The 17,871-nt window shown below is 42.9% G+C and overlaps 2 protein-coding genes across 2 annotated transcripts in view; one reads left to right on the forward strand and one right to left on the reverse strand.

The window, feature by feature from the left end:
• T265_03735 (hypothetical protein) overlaps positions 1–17,871 on the forward strand; it is a gene marked incomplete at both ends in the record, with an annotated part of 102,565 nt that overhangs the window by 20,045 nt on the left and 64,649 nt on the right. Inside the window, 2 exons of the mRNA XM_009168282.1 lie at positions 1,469–1,486; positions 5,863–6,019. Of these exons, the coding sequence (XP_009166546.1) occupies positions 1,469–1,486; positions 5,863–6,019 (175 nt within the window). The remainder of the gene's footprint in view (positions 1–1,468; positions 1,487–5,862; positions 6,020–17,871) is intronic.
• Positions 290–10,795, reverse strand: T265_13310 (hypothetical protein; the record flags this gene model as incomplete). Its single annotated transcript, XM_009168301.1, has 6 exons — positions 290–522; positions 1,705–1,759; positions 2,844–2,960; positions 2,994–3,095; positions 4,638–4,797; positions 10,671–10,795. Coding segments are annotated over 6 exons (792 nt in total), but the record flags the coding sequence as incomplete, so codon positions are not given.

Genomic DNA, 17,871 nt, shown 5'->3' on the forward strand with positions numbered 1-17,871 from the left:
CACTTGGATTAAGTGGAGATAGTTAACAAGTTTTTAATCTTTGTTAAGATAATAGACAGATCGGCAAAACACTAAACAACCTGATTTTATCGAAGGTCACACTGACAGTGCTCCAAATGACTGGCAATTATATTAGCTTATGTCAAGCCACATGACGGACTACTTGAAAAGCCTCAAAATAACCGGAAAACATGTCCGAAAAAAACAGAGGAGACCTTGATTCGTGGGTTTACCATCCTTACAAAAACAATGAACCAAAGACACAAGCGGACAGGATTGGTTCACTAACCAGGATGAAAAACATCGCGTAGATGGGCACCATTGTGCAGCCTGTGTGTAGCACATTCAGTTGTGGAATATCACAAACAAGAGATTCAGTTGAGTCTCTCGTGAAAACCAAATTGATTTGCAAATGAGTGTATTTCTCGAAAACAGTCCAATTTGGGTTCAAGTAGCACACGAAGAGACTGGACTTTACCGTGGTGTGACGGTTTGCGCACCTCAGCGATCCATTGAGCCATACTGGAGAGTGTCCCGCGACACTCGCAGAGTCTCNCCAAACACCGCTACCTTGCGGTTAGGCTTTTCGAGCCAAAGGCTTTGGTTGAGGACCCTAATCGTCCTCCTGTCTAGGTGTGGGCGCCCTGGCAGTATCCCAGCCCACGTACAACCGTGAACTGCACATACACAAATAAACTCATGCCACATCTTTACGGCAGTGAAGCACCGATTTTGGACACTGATGTCATGCTCTCGATGATGATGATGATGATGGTGATGATGATGATGAGAACATAAGGTTGTCGGAAACTCGGGGACTGCGCCTACCTGATGAGCCCCAAGAAGGGCCAACCCGGTTGTGGCTGTCGAAGAGTTTTCAGCAACCTTGTGAGTAGTTTCCTTTACGAAAAGGGTGAGACTTCCCTCCTATCGAGATTCATCAGATCGATACCAACTACTCTAAAACTACTAGTAGAATCATAAGTTCTTTGGTACTTCAAACCAAAACGAAAAAAGCCACGAATGTTTCATAGTGGACGTGGTAAAATCTAACATCTGGATGCCAAACAGTTGTCTTAGTTTCTCGTAAAATATTGCATCCATGGAGACTTTACCGGCCAAAGGTAGCTGCATCATTAAATGCCTAAACCCAGCTGAACAAGGGCACTATATGTGATAGTGCTGTACGAAAGTGATGGCGTATGAATAATTATCTTTCGCGGAAATGCAGAGTTTCAGCATAAACTTTGCCATGTCACGGTACCGTATATAAAAACAGACGAATCACTTATTGATACCGTTTTTGGTACTCTCCTTTCCTCAGAAGAAACTGCCAAACAGCAACATTAGTGGTGGATTTTTCATCATTTGAGCGTTCTCCTTAAGACATGAAAACCACACCTTGCAACCGAAAAACTCTGTTATATTTCTGGACACTCGCTTTTTTCGTAACTTTTGATGCTCTCAGGTTCATTTGGATCCACTGGTGAGTCAGACATGCTACATGGGATGATGCGTCACAGAGGCTTTTATTGACCTTCAGTTAGGTTTCACGAACCTCCACTAATCCTGGTGCAGTCGTTAACTTGGGTTCACACCCAACTGGATCCAAAGTTCGTAATTGGACTGGTTGTGAAGCGTTTGCGTTGTACATCAAACCTTTTGAGGAGGATACGCCTGAGCCCCACTAAGAACAGAACTCACCCGTGTGTGTCCACATTGACACCGAGTTGCTCGTCGCGCCAAAACGGAAGAGGGTCTGTTCGAGCAAAAGTGCCAACGAGATATCAATTTTGAAATTGTTACGTGTTCACAAGAAAGGGTATCCTTCGATTCTTAATTTAATTTAATTGCGGTGGCAGAAACTCCTTGCCCCTTACCGTATTTCGAAAATGGCAAATCTTATGCGAATTTGGAAGTAATTATTGATTCTGGGATTCCTCTTCATGATTTGAAAACTGATTTCAAAATAATGGTGATAGCTTACTTCGTAGTTCTCCATGGCCGTTGATCAATAACACTCATGTTTTGTTTTTTAAAGCACTGTTCAAAAACCTTGATACTTTTTCTATTGCCCATAGGTCAGTAAGGCAGGGTCTCAGGAAAGTCAACCGATCAGCTGACCAGTGTCACTGAAAACGCAAACAACCAATCAGAAACAAAGCTCATGCACAGTCAGCAGTTCACACGTAGATGAATTTAGTGCAGACACCAATAGCCACACTTTGAACACACCGCTTCGCTACACAATGATCGAAGGGAGAATATTTCCACAAAATGAGTGAAACTTCCATCTGAGAAGTCATCGGTTGAGGAGGCAGTCAATACGTGACCAGGTGGTATGATTTCCGTGTTTGAAGGGTAGGTGGCGCTATATCCTGCCTAATAAAGAGTTAATCACACTGTTGATCAGCCGCTTGTAGCCAAGCGGTTCAATCACTGACCAGAAGATTGAGGTTTGTAAGCTCTCCGCGTTTCAGAAGTACGCATTGGTGATGATTCCTGGCAAAGATGAAACATCTCTACAGAACTTCCCATCTTTTTAGCATAGAGTGGCCTTACTGACAGCGGAATATCAATTAAGAGTTACAAGATTTCGTCAAACTGCAGTCAAACAAGTACTTATTCCATGTCTAAATACAAAAAGGAAACTCAAGTAGATAGTTGATTCTTTGAGATTCAGTTGCTTCTTACTGCGGACCCTGAAAGACCTATCCATGAAGATTTGAAACACAGAACATCCATAGCTGAAATCCTCAGTGTCGAACAAACGACCATTCAATGGACAATAAAAAGTCACTAAATCATCAGGTTTCAGATATATCAAGCGTGTGTCACACTACCTGACTGGGAAGTGGTGACTGGCAGGTCAATCGATCTTCACAACCAGGACAGTTACTGGATCGTCGTTCGATGGGTCGAGCACACCAATCACATCGCTCATGTGTGAACAAGTTGGACTGTTCAGACGTGAAAATTCAGATGCGTCCAACGTGCGTTGGTGGAGTTGTGGTTACCTGCGCGCCTCGCATGTCAGATGTCCGTCCGGGGTTCAAATCCCGGCACGGGCATTGGATATGCACTGCTGATGAGCTCTAACGAGAGCGAAACCCGAGTCCAGTGCTTCCCCCGTTTGGTGTGGACTCACCGGAACAATTACGCCGGAACAGAGGACGGCCGTTCAAACGAGAGTGGTGTGGCTGCGAACTACTATTTTTAGTTTGGAGTATGGTAAAATCAGGATGAAATCGTGTTTCCAGGCCTATGTCACCTCTGATACCCATATTGTCGAACGTTTTCTTCAGCCGAATTAAGTAAGTGATCACTGAGTAAAGCCTCACCTTTGAACCGGAAAAATGGGTCTTATATTTTTAGATACCACGACAAATAATCAAGGTTTTGCGTTTTTGGTGGCACGCATTTCACGGCAAGACGTTTCATTCATTGTAGGATTAGAATTTGGAGACCGTTTTTACGGTAAGTTTTTCCGGAGCGGATTGTCCTATGGGTCCACCTAGATGGGTCAGCCTAGTTATTCGTCAAATCGTACAACTTCCTGCTTCTCACAGTTACCGCGAATGGGCGTCTCTATTCCGGTAAGTAAAGTCACATTTTCCACGATCATACAAAACACTTCGGATGATTCAATGTCTCTCATTCCCTGATTTCCAATGATCCAATATCTGAGAGGGAAGGCCTTGTTCTACAGTAACCAATATTGACTTATTAGTGCTGGTAACAAAAAATATACTCCCATATAGTCCTGTTTATTTTCATCGTCACGAGGAGTTTACGCGTTCTCAAGAACTTCATATTACTGAGTGCTGACGTCAAGTATTCCTTCATAAACTTATTTTCTGTTACCCAGTGCGCCGCTCGATAGAAACCGAAATATCTTGGAGTCGTTTTTCGACCCCGTTGTGTAGTGGGTCAACTCGAACGCCAGACAGTCAAATCGAACAAAACTCGACTCACTGCGGAGTGATCGCTGGGCAGGAAAACTTCGGTTGCTGCAACCAGTCGATAATCACATGAGTTTACCATCAGTAGTTTTGGGTTGGGGGTTCTTTTATGGCGATTTATTCGGTAAAGTGAGTGCTCAATACCTAAATCTTTCATACCAAATGGTCAGACAGACGATGCGTTATTGTGGGCCTATTATGGGCCGGTGAATCTTCTTCTATAAGCAGCTTCGATTCCTAGAATCTCCGGGAAAATAAACATCTATTAATGGTAATGTTACTTCACCTGTAACAATTAAGTGGTACCTAGATTCTACGGCACCCGAAGGGCTCAGGTTTTGCTCGGTGACTCCAGCCTACATAAAGAGCACTCGAGATGCCATCCTTGGTTTCTAACCACGGACCTTCCGGTCAGTAAGTCTGCACCTTAGCAGCTGGGCTATCGCCATTTTTATAAGCATACGCACGGGTTTTGATACTGAGAGGGAATAAAATGAGTAGTTATGTAGTGCGAGAGTACTCTTAATGGTCATAGGCATCCATGAAATTCACATGGGCAATTTATTCAATGAGTCATCTTATTCAAACACAGATTTGGTTTAAAAGGGAACTAAATCTCTCGTTAGCGAATATACACTCATTTGCAAACTAATTTGGTTTCTTCGAGAGACTCACCTGCCTCAGAACATCACAAGCGAGAGATTCAGCCGGGTTCCAGGTGAGTCTCTCGAAAAAAAAACAAGTTAGATTGCAAATGAGTGCATATTCGCTTATTTTGTGCAATTTGATTTTAAGTAGAACATAAGGTTGGCGGAAACCCGGGGACTGCGCATACCTGATGAGCCCCAAAGAGGGTGAAACCGGTCGTGGACTGTCGAAGAGTTTTCAGCAACCTTATGAGTAGTACATCACAAAGATATAAATCTCTCGTTGATTATATTTTCCGAAGAGTTTTTACAAACTTTAAGAGTGTTTTTTTCGTTCCTCTTCTCGAATCTCAAATTTCGGTATGATTTTGACTCAACGCTTATTTCAGGAAAGGCCAGGGTGAGAAAGTGAGTTAGATATCACTGTGTTATATTTCGAGTGATTTGATAGAACAGTCTCACCTTTTCGATGTATGCTTTATCTTTTCTCCATATGTATTCATACGACGTATGCATGTTGCGTAAAGTTCAGAGAGCAGCTACCAAATGCGTACGCGCACTTTAATTCCAAAAGAACAGACCATATTACTTTTGGACTCGAAGTGGTAATTCTGCGTGATTCGGACAGTGGCACGTTGCGGAAACTTGTATAAAACGCTGGCTAAATGTGTGTTAATGTTTCTAATTCCGAGAAAAATTGTACGTTTCGTTGCCCAGTTAAGCTACTGAAGGGCTCAAAGTTTCGAGTCCAGTGTATAACGATGATTGCTCATCCAAACTCGTGAGACATCACTGCTTATTTCTCAATTTCTGTCTGAAAACTTGATCAGAGCACCGATTCGGTGGGAACTTATACTCGATTACCGCATTTAAATTGTCATCAGTCGAACTTGCATCAGCTTGATGCGTTGAACGCTACATCTCCAAGTTTTTTTTTACTTTTTTACCCAGACGCCTGTGTCCCAAACCGATTGAACTAGGGATTCACACTGAACATTTAACGCTGAATTGTTCTCATTGGATTTTAGGTGACACTCATCTCGTTCATACACATCTTTTACATATTAATATAGATAGCAACAAAAAAATCAACCATATATTGATTGTCTCATTAGCTGTAACACCCTTCCGGTGCCTAACTGCCATGGAAGCACGAAGGCTGGCATATTGCCAGGTTGCCCATTCCTAGACAGGGGTGTTCGAGAGGCAGAGGTCGGGTTCGAAACACGGACCTCTACCAGTTCATGTCTCAGTTAGAAGTCCAAACGACTGTCTATAAAGCTCCCCAACCTCATATGGAACAAACGTTTATATGGCTTCGTTCCCAACAACAAATCCTGAAACGAATTGCTCAGAAGACTTCAAGCGGTGCTACCTTGTTGAGCCGAATCAGTCGACAGAAACAACAAAGTGAGTTGCCTGATCATCGATCGTGCCTGAATCGCCCATCCATAAATCCCAGTCCGATTACGTCCACTGTGGAGTAGAGACGCGCTGGAAACGCCCGTCAGAGGTCCGGAGTCCAAACTTTGAGTTTTCACTGCTAATGGCCTTTAATAAGAAGGAAACTCAGGCCCAGTGTCTCGTTCCTTTGGTTTTGTCTTTCCAGAATAAGTGCGCCAGGACAGAAGTGACTGCTCAAAAGCGAATTCTAATAAATGAAATTCAAAATAACTGAGTATTTGGTAGAGTTTCTTTGTACGTCTTTCTCCAGGCAGTCTTAAACATGCTTTCGAACGTGAAGCCCCTAACATGGTGTATTTCTAAAGTGTCATAAACCAAGAGTCAACAAAGAGCTTCTCAGCTAGCCTCCCCATCCCAGTAGAGTTCTTTTAAGAAAACAGTCGTTTTTTACTAAATGCCACTTTTTAAGGGTAGTTATCATTTGATTTTGAACCTTGTCAGCTACGGTGACAGTTGCTGAAAGCATAAATTAGCCTGGTAAACGCGCGCACAAGAAACACGCCACCACATAGCTCCAATTGGAAATTTCTCCTGCTCTGCAGCCCTGAAAGCACTCTAAGTAAGCAGCTACATTCCTATCACTATCCCTCGAAATCATGCGTTTTCCAAACCATTGGGCTATCAAGTCAAAGAGCACACATTCTGAATTTGACAGGCAGATTCTATTTCAGGGCATGTACGATTTAAAGAGTCGCCGTTCGTGGAAGTATCCGACCAAAATGTAACTGGGAAACCTCGTTTAGTTAATCCAATGCATCATTCAGATATATCCAGCAATACGCTTGAACACGAGTTCCGGAAATGAACTTGAGTCGAAATCACCAACCTGGATACCCCAAAATTGTCTGGCTTTTGTTGAGACTATACCCCTCAAGAACTCATCTTTGGCACCTCATCAACGAAGTGCTATCACTGAAAGGAAGATGGCCTTTCCTGCAGAATATGGGTTAGAATACACCAACTGAACAATTGCGGACTATTGGACAGGGAAGCCAAACCCCCATATGCAACTTGTTTACAAAACTAAATATTCATCGCCTCCTTCAACGCGTTTTCCTGAACTTTCCTGGATATTCATTGACTGTTGCTCATTGCAAGTAATTGGACAGGGAAGCCAAACCCCCATATGCAACTTGTTTACAAAACTAAATATTCATCGCCTCCTTCAACGCGTTTTCCTGAACTTTCCTGGATATTCATTGACTGTTGCTCAATTGCAAGTAAATGTGACTCCACAAATTCCGTAATATATCTCACTTTTCAAAAAACGCGAAGCGGATCTATGAGAAAACATACTACTCGCATGCCCCATCAGTAGTATCCACCAGATCATTGGCTCCTGAAAGGCACGAAAGAAACGTCCACTCAGTGGCACATGCCCTTCACGATCGACGCTCAAATTTGGAGAAAAGGACATTCCAGAAGTTGGTCAACTGTGTACCGCAAAGCAGGTTTTCTGCGAGTTATTAGGGAACATAATCAACCCCCAAGTATTCTACCGCTGCTCGAGATTACGGTTTAAAGCACTTAAAAAACTTGCCTCAGTGAATTGCCAAGTATAAAAGGTACAACTAATCACCGCCTCAGGACGAACGGCAACCACTTTGAGGGTCAACTGTCATAGTCCAAACGTTTTTCACCCTTTCACTTGTCAATCAATCCAACCTACAGTTGTATTGCCTGCGTTTCTCACTAATTGCCATCCAATTGATTGAAGTGACCCCGATGGTTGGAACTGTAACATAGTTTGACACCAGTAATTGATTTTCCAGGTGAGATGGCAACAAAGGTAAGCAGGCTACTTATTTTCACGCTTGAATTGTACTGACAGCTTCAGTAACGCAAAAGTTTCATCCAATTTTGTGTTGTATCCTTTCCGATCCAAAAACAAGGATAGAATGTTTCGAAATTGTACACATGAATTTTGCAAGTACAAATATAATGATTAAGGCTGACAGGTTGCGGACCGAACGCAGCTTGGGTCATGTTGAACAGATTGAGTGGTGCACAGTAAGAAACATTTAAAGTCAAGACACAGTACTGCGCAACAGATTGTTACAAAGCGGATTTTCGGTTTCCGCCAGCAACCACAAGAACATGCACTGTCGTACCCTTCACGTACATAAAAGCGTCTTAAAAAGTCAAACAGTGGTGAGGAAGATGAAAGGAGCCCGAGAAATGCATATTATCAAACGGAATTCGGACGGAAACAGGGGCCTCGTCACCACTAACATGACACCATCAATGATGCTGAGGATGGCGAAGATGATAACCGTCGTATCGACAGAATAGTTTTGCCGTCGTACGTTGAAATATCCCGGTTGAAGTGATGTAAGATGAGCTCTCATGAATTTGTAAAAGAACGGTCAGTTCTTCTCCTTTGATTGGGTCAATGAGCAACGGATTCATTTCCAAGAAACAAACTAGCGATCACTCTATACATCCACCAACCTAGGCAATATGTGATACTTTTGTGGATTTAAACATGTTCATTTTTCGACCACAGGTGATGATAACATTGGGCTCAAATTAATCATTCAAAAAGGGTATTCTCCGTCCGAAAGTGTTGGACCAAGGAATCGTCAGTACCGTCTTTATTTGCTATCTCGAAATCGCCACATTTCGATAGTCCCAGAAATTTTTCACAGCTTCCGCTGTGTAATCTAACGACTCCTCGTTCTAAAACCTTAAATGCCTGTGGTTATTTCGTCTGATGTCGTCTATTTTACCTTGTCTTGTTATTTCGAAGCAAGTACTGCTATTCGTACGCACTTTTATCAAGGCACGTATCAACCACGGTTGTGGTTGATTCGCGGTTAGTGACCACTATTCGAAACTGCGGTTGAGCACAGCAGGTTCAAGGTGGAAGTGTGTATCTCAACGTGCGAGTACATGTGGGATAACATGGCTTTTTCTTTCAGAATAATAGGGATTACACTATCGGTAGACAACGATTACAGCTGAACAGGGACCATGAGCAACAACTGTGCTGTACTCGGTCTATCAAATGCCTGAATGTCACTAATAACAAGTCGTCCGCTAGACAGAACTTCGATAACTGAGTCCTTCTTCCTTCCAAAAGTTCTCCTTTGGGCATAGTCGCGGAGATGTTTTGATTAAGACAACTACCACAGCAATATAACCAGAGAGAAAATGCGCACGGTTCTGGTCGCTGAAATGGACAAATCATAACTCTTCATTGCGGCTTCTAAAAGGCATATCATAGAAAAGGTTTGAAACTTCCACTCACGCAAGCAGCTCTTTAGAAACTCAACAGCACCCATTTGGCATTTTACAATTGTGGAAGTCACTTTCGAGGTTTCTTCGTGTTGAAGTCACTCGTACGTTTCCATGAAATTCTTGAGACATTCCCACACACTAGTCTGAAGACAGCTCTTCAAGTTTCACTGATGGAGCAGGTTACGTCATACGTGCGATCATCGATAGATTTCCAATCGATCTTCCTCGTCACGTGACAACTACTCAAACGATTTAGCCTGAACTTCAAATGTCTAACATCTGGTGTAAACATAGATTTTACACGTAATAAACTCAGTACACCAAATTAGGATGAATGAGTAAGCCAGCGAAGTAATTAGGCAATTAAAGCTACATCAATTTTTGCAACTGCACGAATTCGTGGGAAATTGATGCAGTAGCCCCATTCTTGTGTACTCTTCTACTCCTTTTCCTCCGTGTGCAGCCCGAATCAGTATGTGTACCATCTATCTGCATATGTTTTACTATTCTTCACTCCTACATTTTGCACCGACTGCAATCAAAGTGGCTCACTTGAGGGAGGGAGTCGCAAAAAAAACGATTTTGTACGATGTAGGTAAAGCTTCCCCGGGATTTTCGTTATCGAATACGGGCAAACCATTTGGGTCTGCTTTCCAACTTTTGACAAATGTTCCTGTGGCCAGCCTTCGTCAACGTAGACGAGTGTGTTTGGTCTTTTGTATGGTTGTTGTGCACGCGCACACATCTGCAGTAAGCGCGTCTGCTTGAGTGGTGAGCTGAGGTCACGCGATCGTCAGTCGCTGGCCGTATGATTATAATACCAGACTATACCAAGTTACTGTAATACCCCGCATTTCCACTTCTAGCTTTCCATGTTCTAGGGTTTTTACAATTCAGAAGACCCTTGAAGTAAATTTCTCGAGCAGAGGAGTAATGTTACGTCATAAATCAAAAGTCTTCCCCAAGAAAAACCGTGTTAAATGCCACATACTTAGCCAGGCCACCACGCCCTTACTCAATATACATAGTCGATGCTTACATAAAGCAATTGAACGACAGTTTGCGCTGTATTAGGTTTGATATCGGTCTAGTCACTTAGTTTTGTTATCTGCATTGCGTCACAGTTCGGAGTAATGTTACGTCATAAATCAAAAGTCTCCCCAAAGAAAAACCGTGTTAAATGCCACATCCTTAGCCAGGCCACCACACAATATGCATAGTCGATGCTTGCATGAAGCAAGTCAACGATAGTTTGCGTTGTATTAGGTTTGAGATCGGTCTAGTTACTTAGTTTTGGTATCTGCATCGCGCCACTGTTCAGATTATATTAGATTTTCGTTCCTATGAGCTGCAGAACCAAATTTGTTTCCAATTGAGTGTAGTTCGCTGATTTCGTGCAATTTGGTTAACGGAAACTCGGGGACTGCGCAGGTCTTGGGCTGTCGAAGAGTTTTCAGAAACCTTGTGACTAGTTTCCTTCATGAAAATATGCTGCGATATCTCAAATATCGTGCCAACTAAAATATGAGCTTGCATGTGTGCAGCACATTCAGTTGTAGAATATCATAAACGAGAGATTCAGTTGAGTCTCTCGCGAGTACCAAATTAATTTGCAAATGAGTGTATCTGTCCCAATCAGTCCAATTTGGGTTTCGGTGGAACATAAGGTTGCCGGAAACAGGGATATGAAACCCAAGTAGGTCGAAACTGGTTGTTGACTGTCGAGGGATTTTCAGCAACCTTGTGAGTAGCACATTACGCATATACATGTATCGCAACATCTTGAATATCGTAGCAACTTTGACATGAGGCGGTCTGGTCAACACATTCAGTAGCCTGGAAACATGCCAAACAAGAGATTCGGCTGGCTTCCAGGTGAGTCTTTCGCAAAAACAAATTTGTTTGCAAGTGAATGTATTTCGCTTAGTATACTATCTGTTCATTTACCCTTGAAATTCAACGGTTTTTGATAGTTTTCTTTAACCCCTCCAACCTGATTTAAGGGATCTTCACTATATCGTAAGTGCAAAGTTGTTTTTCACCGGAACTGCTAGGAAGAAAGCGTTTTTGAAACTATGCTTACTGTAGTCTGACGGTTTCTGAATATCCGTGATCACCGAACCACACTGGTGGTCGTTCGTGTGACACCCATAAACTCTATCATATCAGCCTGGTCCGTGGGTGGCATTCAAAGTGAGACAGCCTTCTAAAGCTGGGGCTTTGAGGGTCGGACTTGAGTTCAGCTTCCCGATCTTAGAGAGCCGAATTAGTTCATTCGTTGATATTTTGCCTCAATCAATCAATCAATCATGTGCTTAAACCCGGCATAAGCGAAACATTCGTTGATCCCACAAATTCAAAAGTAAGTCTATCTCGGCTTTAGGTCAAGAATCACCTTGGTTGTCCTAACCATGGAAGTGACCATGGAAGACAAATTCCGAACTTGATATCGGCGGAAGTGCTATGCTCAGAACCTGCGGTAAACTGGTGCACAAATGCGCTTTGCTTAATCCTGCTGGATTCANAGAATCCTGCGGTAACTGGTGCACACATGCGCTTTGCTTATTCCTGCTGGATTCAATGTTATTGATTCTCGCTTCGTGTCGATTATTTTGTCCCGTTCCAAGTTGATTAAATGTCACTTGGTGACCCATATTCATCTTCTTCACATGGTCAGTTCAAAACAGGATGACATAACGCCAAACTTGGACAAATCAACATTCTCTTTAATAGAAGGAGTGGGTATTTACTGCATTCTGTACTGGATTTCGGTCACAGCGTTTTTAAAAATTTGGCAGAATATTTAACAGAATTGCGCGGAGTTTTATTGGTCCACTTTGGTTCCTAGGCACCCTTTTGTCGAGGATGACTCAATCCGATTCAAATGAAGAATATACACCTGCGGCAGTAAGCGATTTTTGCTTACTGATTACGTTTTTATTCACGTGCAAAACCCTTTCTTGGCTCGGCTATCATGCCTCATGTAGGGATCACAATGGCTGAGATGCTGTCAGGTTGACAAAGCCTATGCAATAAATCTAAAGATGCCCGGATTGGGTTCGAACCACAAACCATTTGGTCAGTACGTTTGCCCCGTGACTACTCAGCAATCTCGTGTTGTTTTCGGAAAGTGAGAATTTCTTCGAAAGTCTAAATTTTTTGTCTTGCTACATGTTAACTTTTTAGGGCCGCAGAAGTACGTTTTCAGTTATTGTGTCATCAATCAACAGCTCTGCTCGAATAAAGCGTTATGGCTTCACTGTCCGTATGAAATTTATGAATATGGCTCGCTTGACACAGATCAGAATACATAAACGGGATGAGCACACGCGCTTGAAATGCCATACAGAAACGACCTCACCAAGTGCTTTTGCACTAAAATACTTGATGTGAACCAAAAATAATACCATCTCCCCGATGAGCAAGAAATTTAGGCGCTGAGAAAAACACATTTGCCATTGATACTGGGCCTCATGGTGTTCGATCGAAAAATAAGTTGATAAATATTCTTCAGAAAGGGGACTTCCCTCATCTCAAACGATTCGTCCTGGCGCGCTATTTAACAAGGTAATGGTTAGGCTAAACAAAACGGAAGTTCAGGGATCGCATGGCCGTTTCACCAACCCTCACCAAAAATTCTTCTCGGTAAATCGATTGAGAGTTCACATGTGCTCTTGCTTGCCAGAAAAACTAAAGAAAGACCATTTGGTTGCTCAAAATGCACACTGTGAAGGGTCATCTAAGCGCAACACACTACTCATAAGGTTGCTGAAATTCCTTCCCATTCGGGATCAGCAGATAGACTCAGTCCACAAGATTCCAACAGCAACAACACCTTATAATTCCATCCGAAATGGACAGATTTTACTTGCATATGAATTTAGTTTTGACGAAAAACAGAAATCCAGCTGAATCTCCGGTTTATAATGGTCTGATTCAAATGTATGTGCTGCAACTAATTTGAAATTTGTCCAATCTGTGTGAAAATAAGAACGGTTTGTTCACCATACGGTGTATTGTGCGGCGACGCAGATGAGGTCTGAGCATTGCGACTTTCGTTTGCAGCTAAGCTGTTTAGCTGTAGCATCTTTTCGGTGCCTAGCTCCCATGCCACCCGAAGGAAGCACTAGGGCTGGAATACTGCCAGGTTGTCCAAGCCTAGACAGGGGAAGACGAGAGACGCAAATGTCGGGTGCGAACCACGGAGCTTTCGATCAGTAAATTCACGCTCTAACCACTTGGGCCATCTCGCCCTTTGCAGCTAAGAGGCTATTAGCTTCAAATTCACCAATTTACTCTTTCGTTTGTTGAAGTACCCTAGAACGAAACCGAGGAATATACCTGACGACTCATTTCTCTCACGATGTACCCAAATGAACCATTTGCTATTGCTATGGTACTATTGCACCCAGTGTTGAAGAAGAGTAATCCATTTGTCAACCAGACCCTTTCGCATGGCTAAATTTCTGTCTTCCGCCCTTACACATCCAAATTTTTACTGTAAACTAAGTTTTTCTTGGAAGCCCCGCGCCCAACGAAATGCATTATCAATTTCAACCATATTGATCCGCGCGTATTTGGGCCATGAAAATTTTCAGTTCGATGAAGAGCCATCCTGACACTTTGACTTTCTGTACAGAATAAATGGTGCCCAGTGTAACTTTTAAGTTTCCTGATGGTTTTCATTTGTATCTCTCAGTGTCCGGTCCACTGCGAGTAAGTTATCCCAAACTTACCCAATCACCTGACACCGCCGGCATAACAGTAAAGGTCACAAACCCGCAGTGCTTTGTTGCTCGGGTATTAACAATCGAATATTGACGTCTGATAAAGTGCAGACCTCGTTTGTAGCGACCAGCTGCCATTCCTGATAATTCACAGAAACAGCAAGGGGCTCGTATTGTTGAAAGGCCATTCTAAACGACGAGTATTTTGTGCACTTCCTCCTCGCCCACTTTCTTTCTCCAGGAACAAACACCGCGGAATGTTCGGGTGTTTGTTTCGTTGGCTAAATCTACCCATAACACTTGTGACGCTTTGAACGAACCAAGGGATGGTGAACAACCCTGAAATCTCAGCTTCAAGCCCGCACATTCAGATCATTTGCAGTCACCACTACGATTTGGAGCAGCTCACGAAACGTCCTAGCAAAAGGCGGACCCATTACTCGAAAAAAAGAGTACAAAATCATGCAAGCATCGACTTTGAAGATTGCAGACTGGAGTAAAGCAACTTCTCGGGGTGACCTGAGTAAAGCGCGCTTCATTTCAAAGCCCTCTTTATGCGAAGACTAAATATATTTCTAGACCCCGGTTTCCGTATCCATCTGTCATGGAACTCTGGTTCTGTTGAAGACCGCTTTCATATCTACTGCAGCGGTCGATTTCACGGCCCCTAGGGCTCCTACAGCGACTACAACCAACTTTTTCTGGTTTCATTTAGTGATTGTCAGTACACGTGCCGGTCACTTTCGTCACACAGTCGTGTTATTCGACAACTACACCAAGAATGTGACTGGTGAGACAACCACACAGGTGTCGGGACAGATTTCGGTAAAAATGTCAAGCTTTGATGAAGCTGTTTCCTGAATCTAATGACTATTACCCTGATTCTATCCTCAATATGGGCGTATCCGTGTTTAATCTGACGTAAAATGCAGAAGTCCCCTCTGACGTGAGACCATGTAACATCCATGGGACGTCAAGCGGGGGGTTTCTGGGGAACTGGTACAAATGGGCAGAAAGAACGGTAATCCAGAGTTTTCCGAAGAATATGATGATGGTTTAAGGAGCCCAATTAGGGCGTTTTTTAAAGCGTGGAGAGAAGAAAGAAGGGAGAATGAACTGAACGACTCCAAAGTCGTCTGAAATCCACTCTCAATACTGCTACAACCGTTTGCCGAAATTAGACGTGGTGCGTTCAAAAAGCTGGGTGTGTTTCACACAGGAGCCACCTTAGACCTTCAGTACACAAATTCAGTCCAGAGAAGGAAGTGCATAACAGAGAAACACTTAGCAAACTCAGTAGTTGGACCGACCATGAGTGTGTAGTGGTTCGCTCAAAATCTCACTCTGAAACTTTTCAAGAAAAAGGAGAACAGTTATGTGAAAACGTAGTGTTTTTTTTGGTTAACTCTGCCACTGTGTANGACCATGAGTGTGTAGTGGTTCGCTCAAAATCTCACTCTGAAACTTTTCAAGAAAAAGGAGAACAGTTATGTGAAAACGTCGTGTTTTTTTTGGTTAACTCTGACCACTGTGATGCGATCGCAGTTATCCACCTTCTCGTTTCACTATGCAATTAATCACTGTCACGGTAATCAAACAGTTATACCATTTATTTTGCTTATACTACTTACAAACCAAATTTTCAGCCAATGTCAGCGAAGAGGTGAGAAAATAAAAAGGTGGAAATTTCGCACAGTTCGGTATATATAATTCGAGCAACGGAGATCGGTGCAGTTTTAACGTTTCAACAAGACAAAATCGCTACTGAAATTGACTGGTCAGACGCAAATTCACAGAATATCACACGCGGACATGGAAAGAAGCCTTACTAGCAATACGGGTGATTCGACTAAGTACTGGCTGAATGTGTCACTTGGCATCGTGTAACTGAGTGTGCCACAAAAAGATCCCTTTCTGTTTCAGCTGGAGTGATGTTCGAGACCGAACAATACTCAAAATGTTACTCATAATTCTCCGACAAACCACGAACGTCTCTCCAATTTTGTCGCTCATCGGCTAGCCACAGCCTTCAGGTTTTCGTCAACCTTATGTTCTATCTGAATCCCGGTTGCGCTAAACCCGCGGGGTACAATAATTTTTAAGCCAAGTGATAAATTTACGCCAGTACTATTTGATGGGAAGACTGAAATCCTCTCAGAACCTCAGAACCGTGTCAGCTGTACTAGCCCTCAAGCTAAGCTGGCTTACAAACACGAGAGCTTCTCTAACCAACACTGATCTTCAGGTGAGAAGAGATCCCGTTTTAACCACGAGGTATTCAGTACAAGGCCGGTTGAACACAGTTTAGAATGCTTAGTTCTATATACGATCCCCAAACAGGCCTGAATCCAACACGCATCTTGAGTTTTATCCACTCGTACCTAAACTGAAAGTCTCTTCACAGTACGGGAGGAGTTAGTTGGAAATACAATACTGTCGATATGGCCCCCGTTTGTAGCACCCAATACTACTGAGTTTTCCTACGAGTAGGCAGAAAGGTGGGATTTTCTGACAGAGTAGTCAAGTGCTTCACACATCTAATCGTCCACACCTGGCCTCCGTTTCGCACCATGAAGGCAATGGATTGACCAAGTCCTAATCTTAGTTCCTGCCGCAAAGTAAAGCGGTCCAGCGAGTGTGCAACTATCTCTGACACCAAACCTGATCCGGATGAGCCGCTGCTTGTAACCGGGATAGATGAGTGTCAATCAGTCCAGCAAAACTACAGCGAGTCAACTTACAAATAGCTCTTGGTCAAATGAAACCCCACGAAGCTTCCAATAAGCTTTTCAAAGACTACTTTTCAGCCTTTCACAATTTTCATCTAACTCATCAAAGAATAATTCTTTTAAGCCGAGCATATGAATTTTAATGAAACATTTCCCCAGTGACCAGAAAATATCGGGTTTCACTAAACGAAAGCGGAGTGATTGTAAAACGATTCCAATAGGTGGTCGTATCTGTTGTGGACTACAGTCTCCTTACTGCCTTCTTATCACTGTAAACCCCGGTCTGGATAGCACGTGATCGCCCTGGTGCGCTTGACCAAACCAGAAAAACTCAATGAACGTGCAAACCGGCTGATCTGTTGATCACTGTCGCGTACAAGCGGGTCGAAAAAAGTGATAACGAGAATACAACTCATTTGTCAAGGACGAGTGAAGAACAACCAATGAAATCTGTCTCAACGAAAACGGTTATTCCATAGGCTGTTATATAGTTCCGTTGCGTTCGGAGCTGGTTCTCCTAATAGTATTCATGTGTAAATCTGACCCTTTTTCGGTGGGGATGTACGTGAGCAAAACTAATGTAATGCGCCTTGGCGGACATCTAAAGAGTTTCGTTCTTGGTTATTCCCTTTTGAAAAATACGGTCTCTGTTCAGGTGACAAAAAATCCATTGTGAGTATCTTTTTGTATTCCTATTTGGTATTCTCTAAAGCCTATGTTTGTTCCTCTATAAAATAGCACCACTTGCTATGTAGATGGAAACTATCCAACAGCCCTTTACGGCTACACAAAACCGAGAGTTAACTGGACCCTGATTTCCAAGTGACTGCTTAAATCTGGACAGTTTTGTTTCATACCGGAGTGTTTTAGAAGAAAGTCAGTGGATTTTGTTAGTGGACAATTCCTCACTCTTGGCGCGAAATCCCAGAGAGAATACTTAGATATTTGTCGCGCTGTAATGCATATGGAGACCCATTCAGAGGTATTTTTGACTAAGAACGAAGTCAGCGTTGGGTGTCAGTCGAAAAATCGCTAAATTGTGTCTGTGGAAAAGTGAAATTTTAATTGGTTTGTCAGAGTGAGTTCTTAATACAGCAGTTGG

This window comes from Opisthorchis viverrini (genome assembly GCF_000715545.1).
Source record: "Opisthorchis viverrini unplaced genomic scaffold opera_v5_54, whole genome shotgun sequence".
Taxonomy (NCBI): domain Eukaryota; kingdom Metazoa; phylum Platyhelminthes; class Trematoda; order Opisthorchiida; family Opisthorchiidae; genus Opisthorchis; species Opisthorchis viverrini.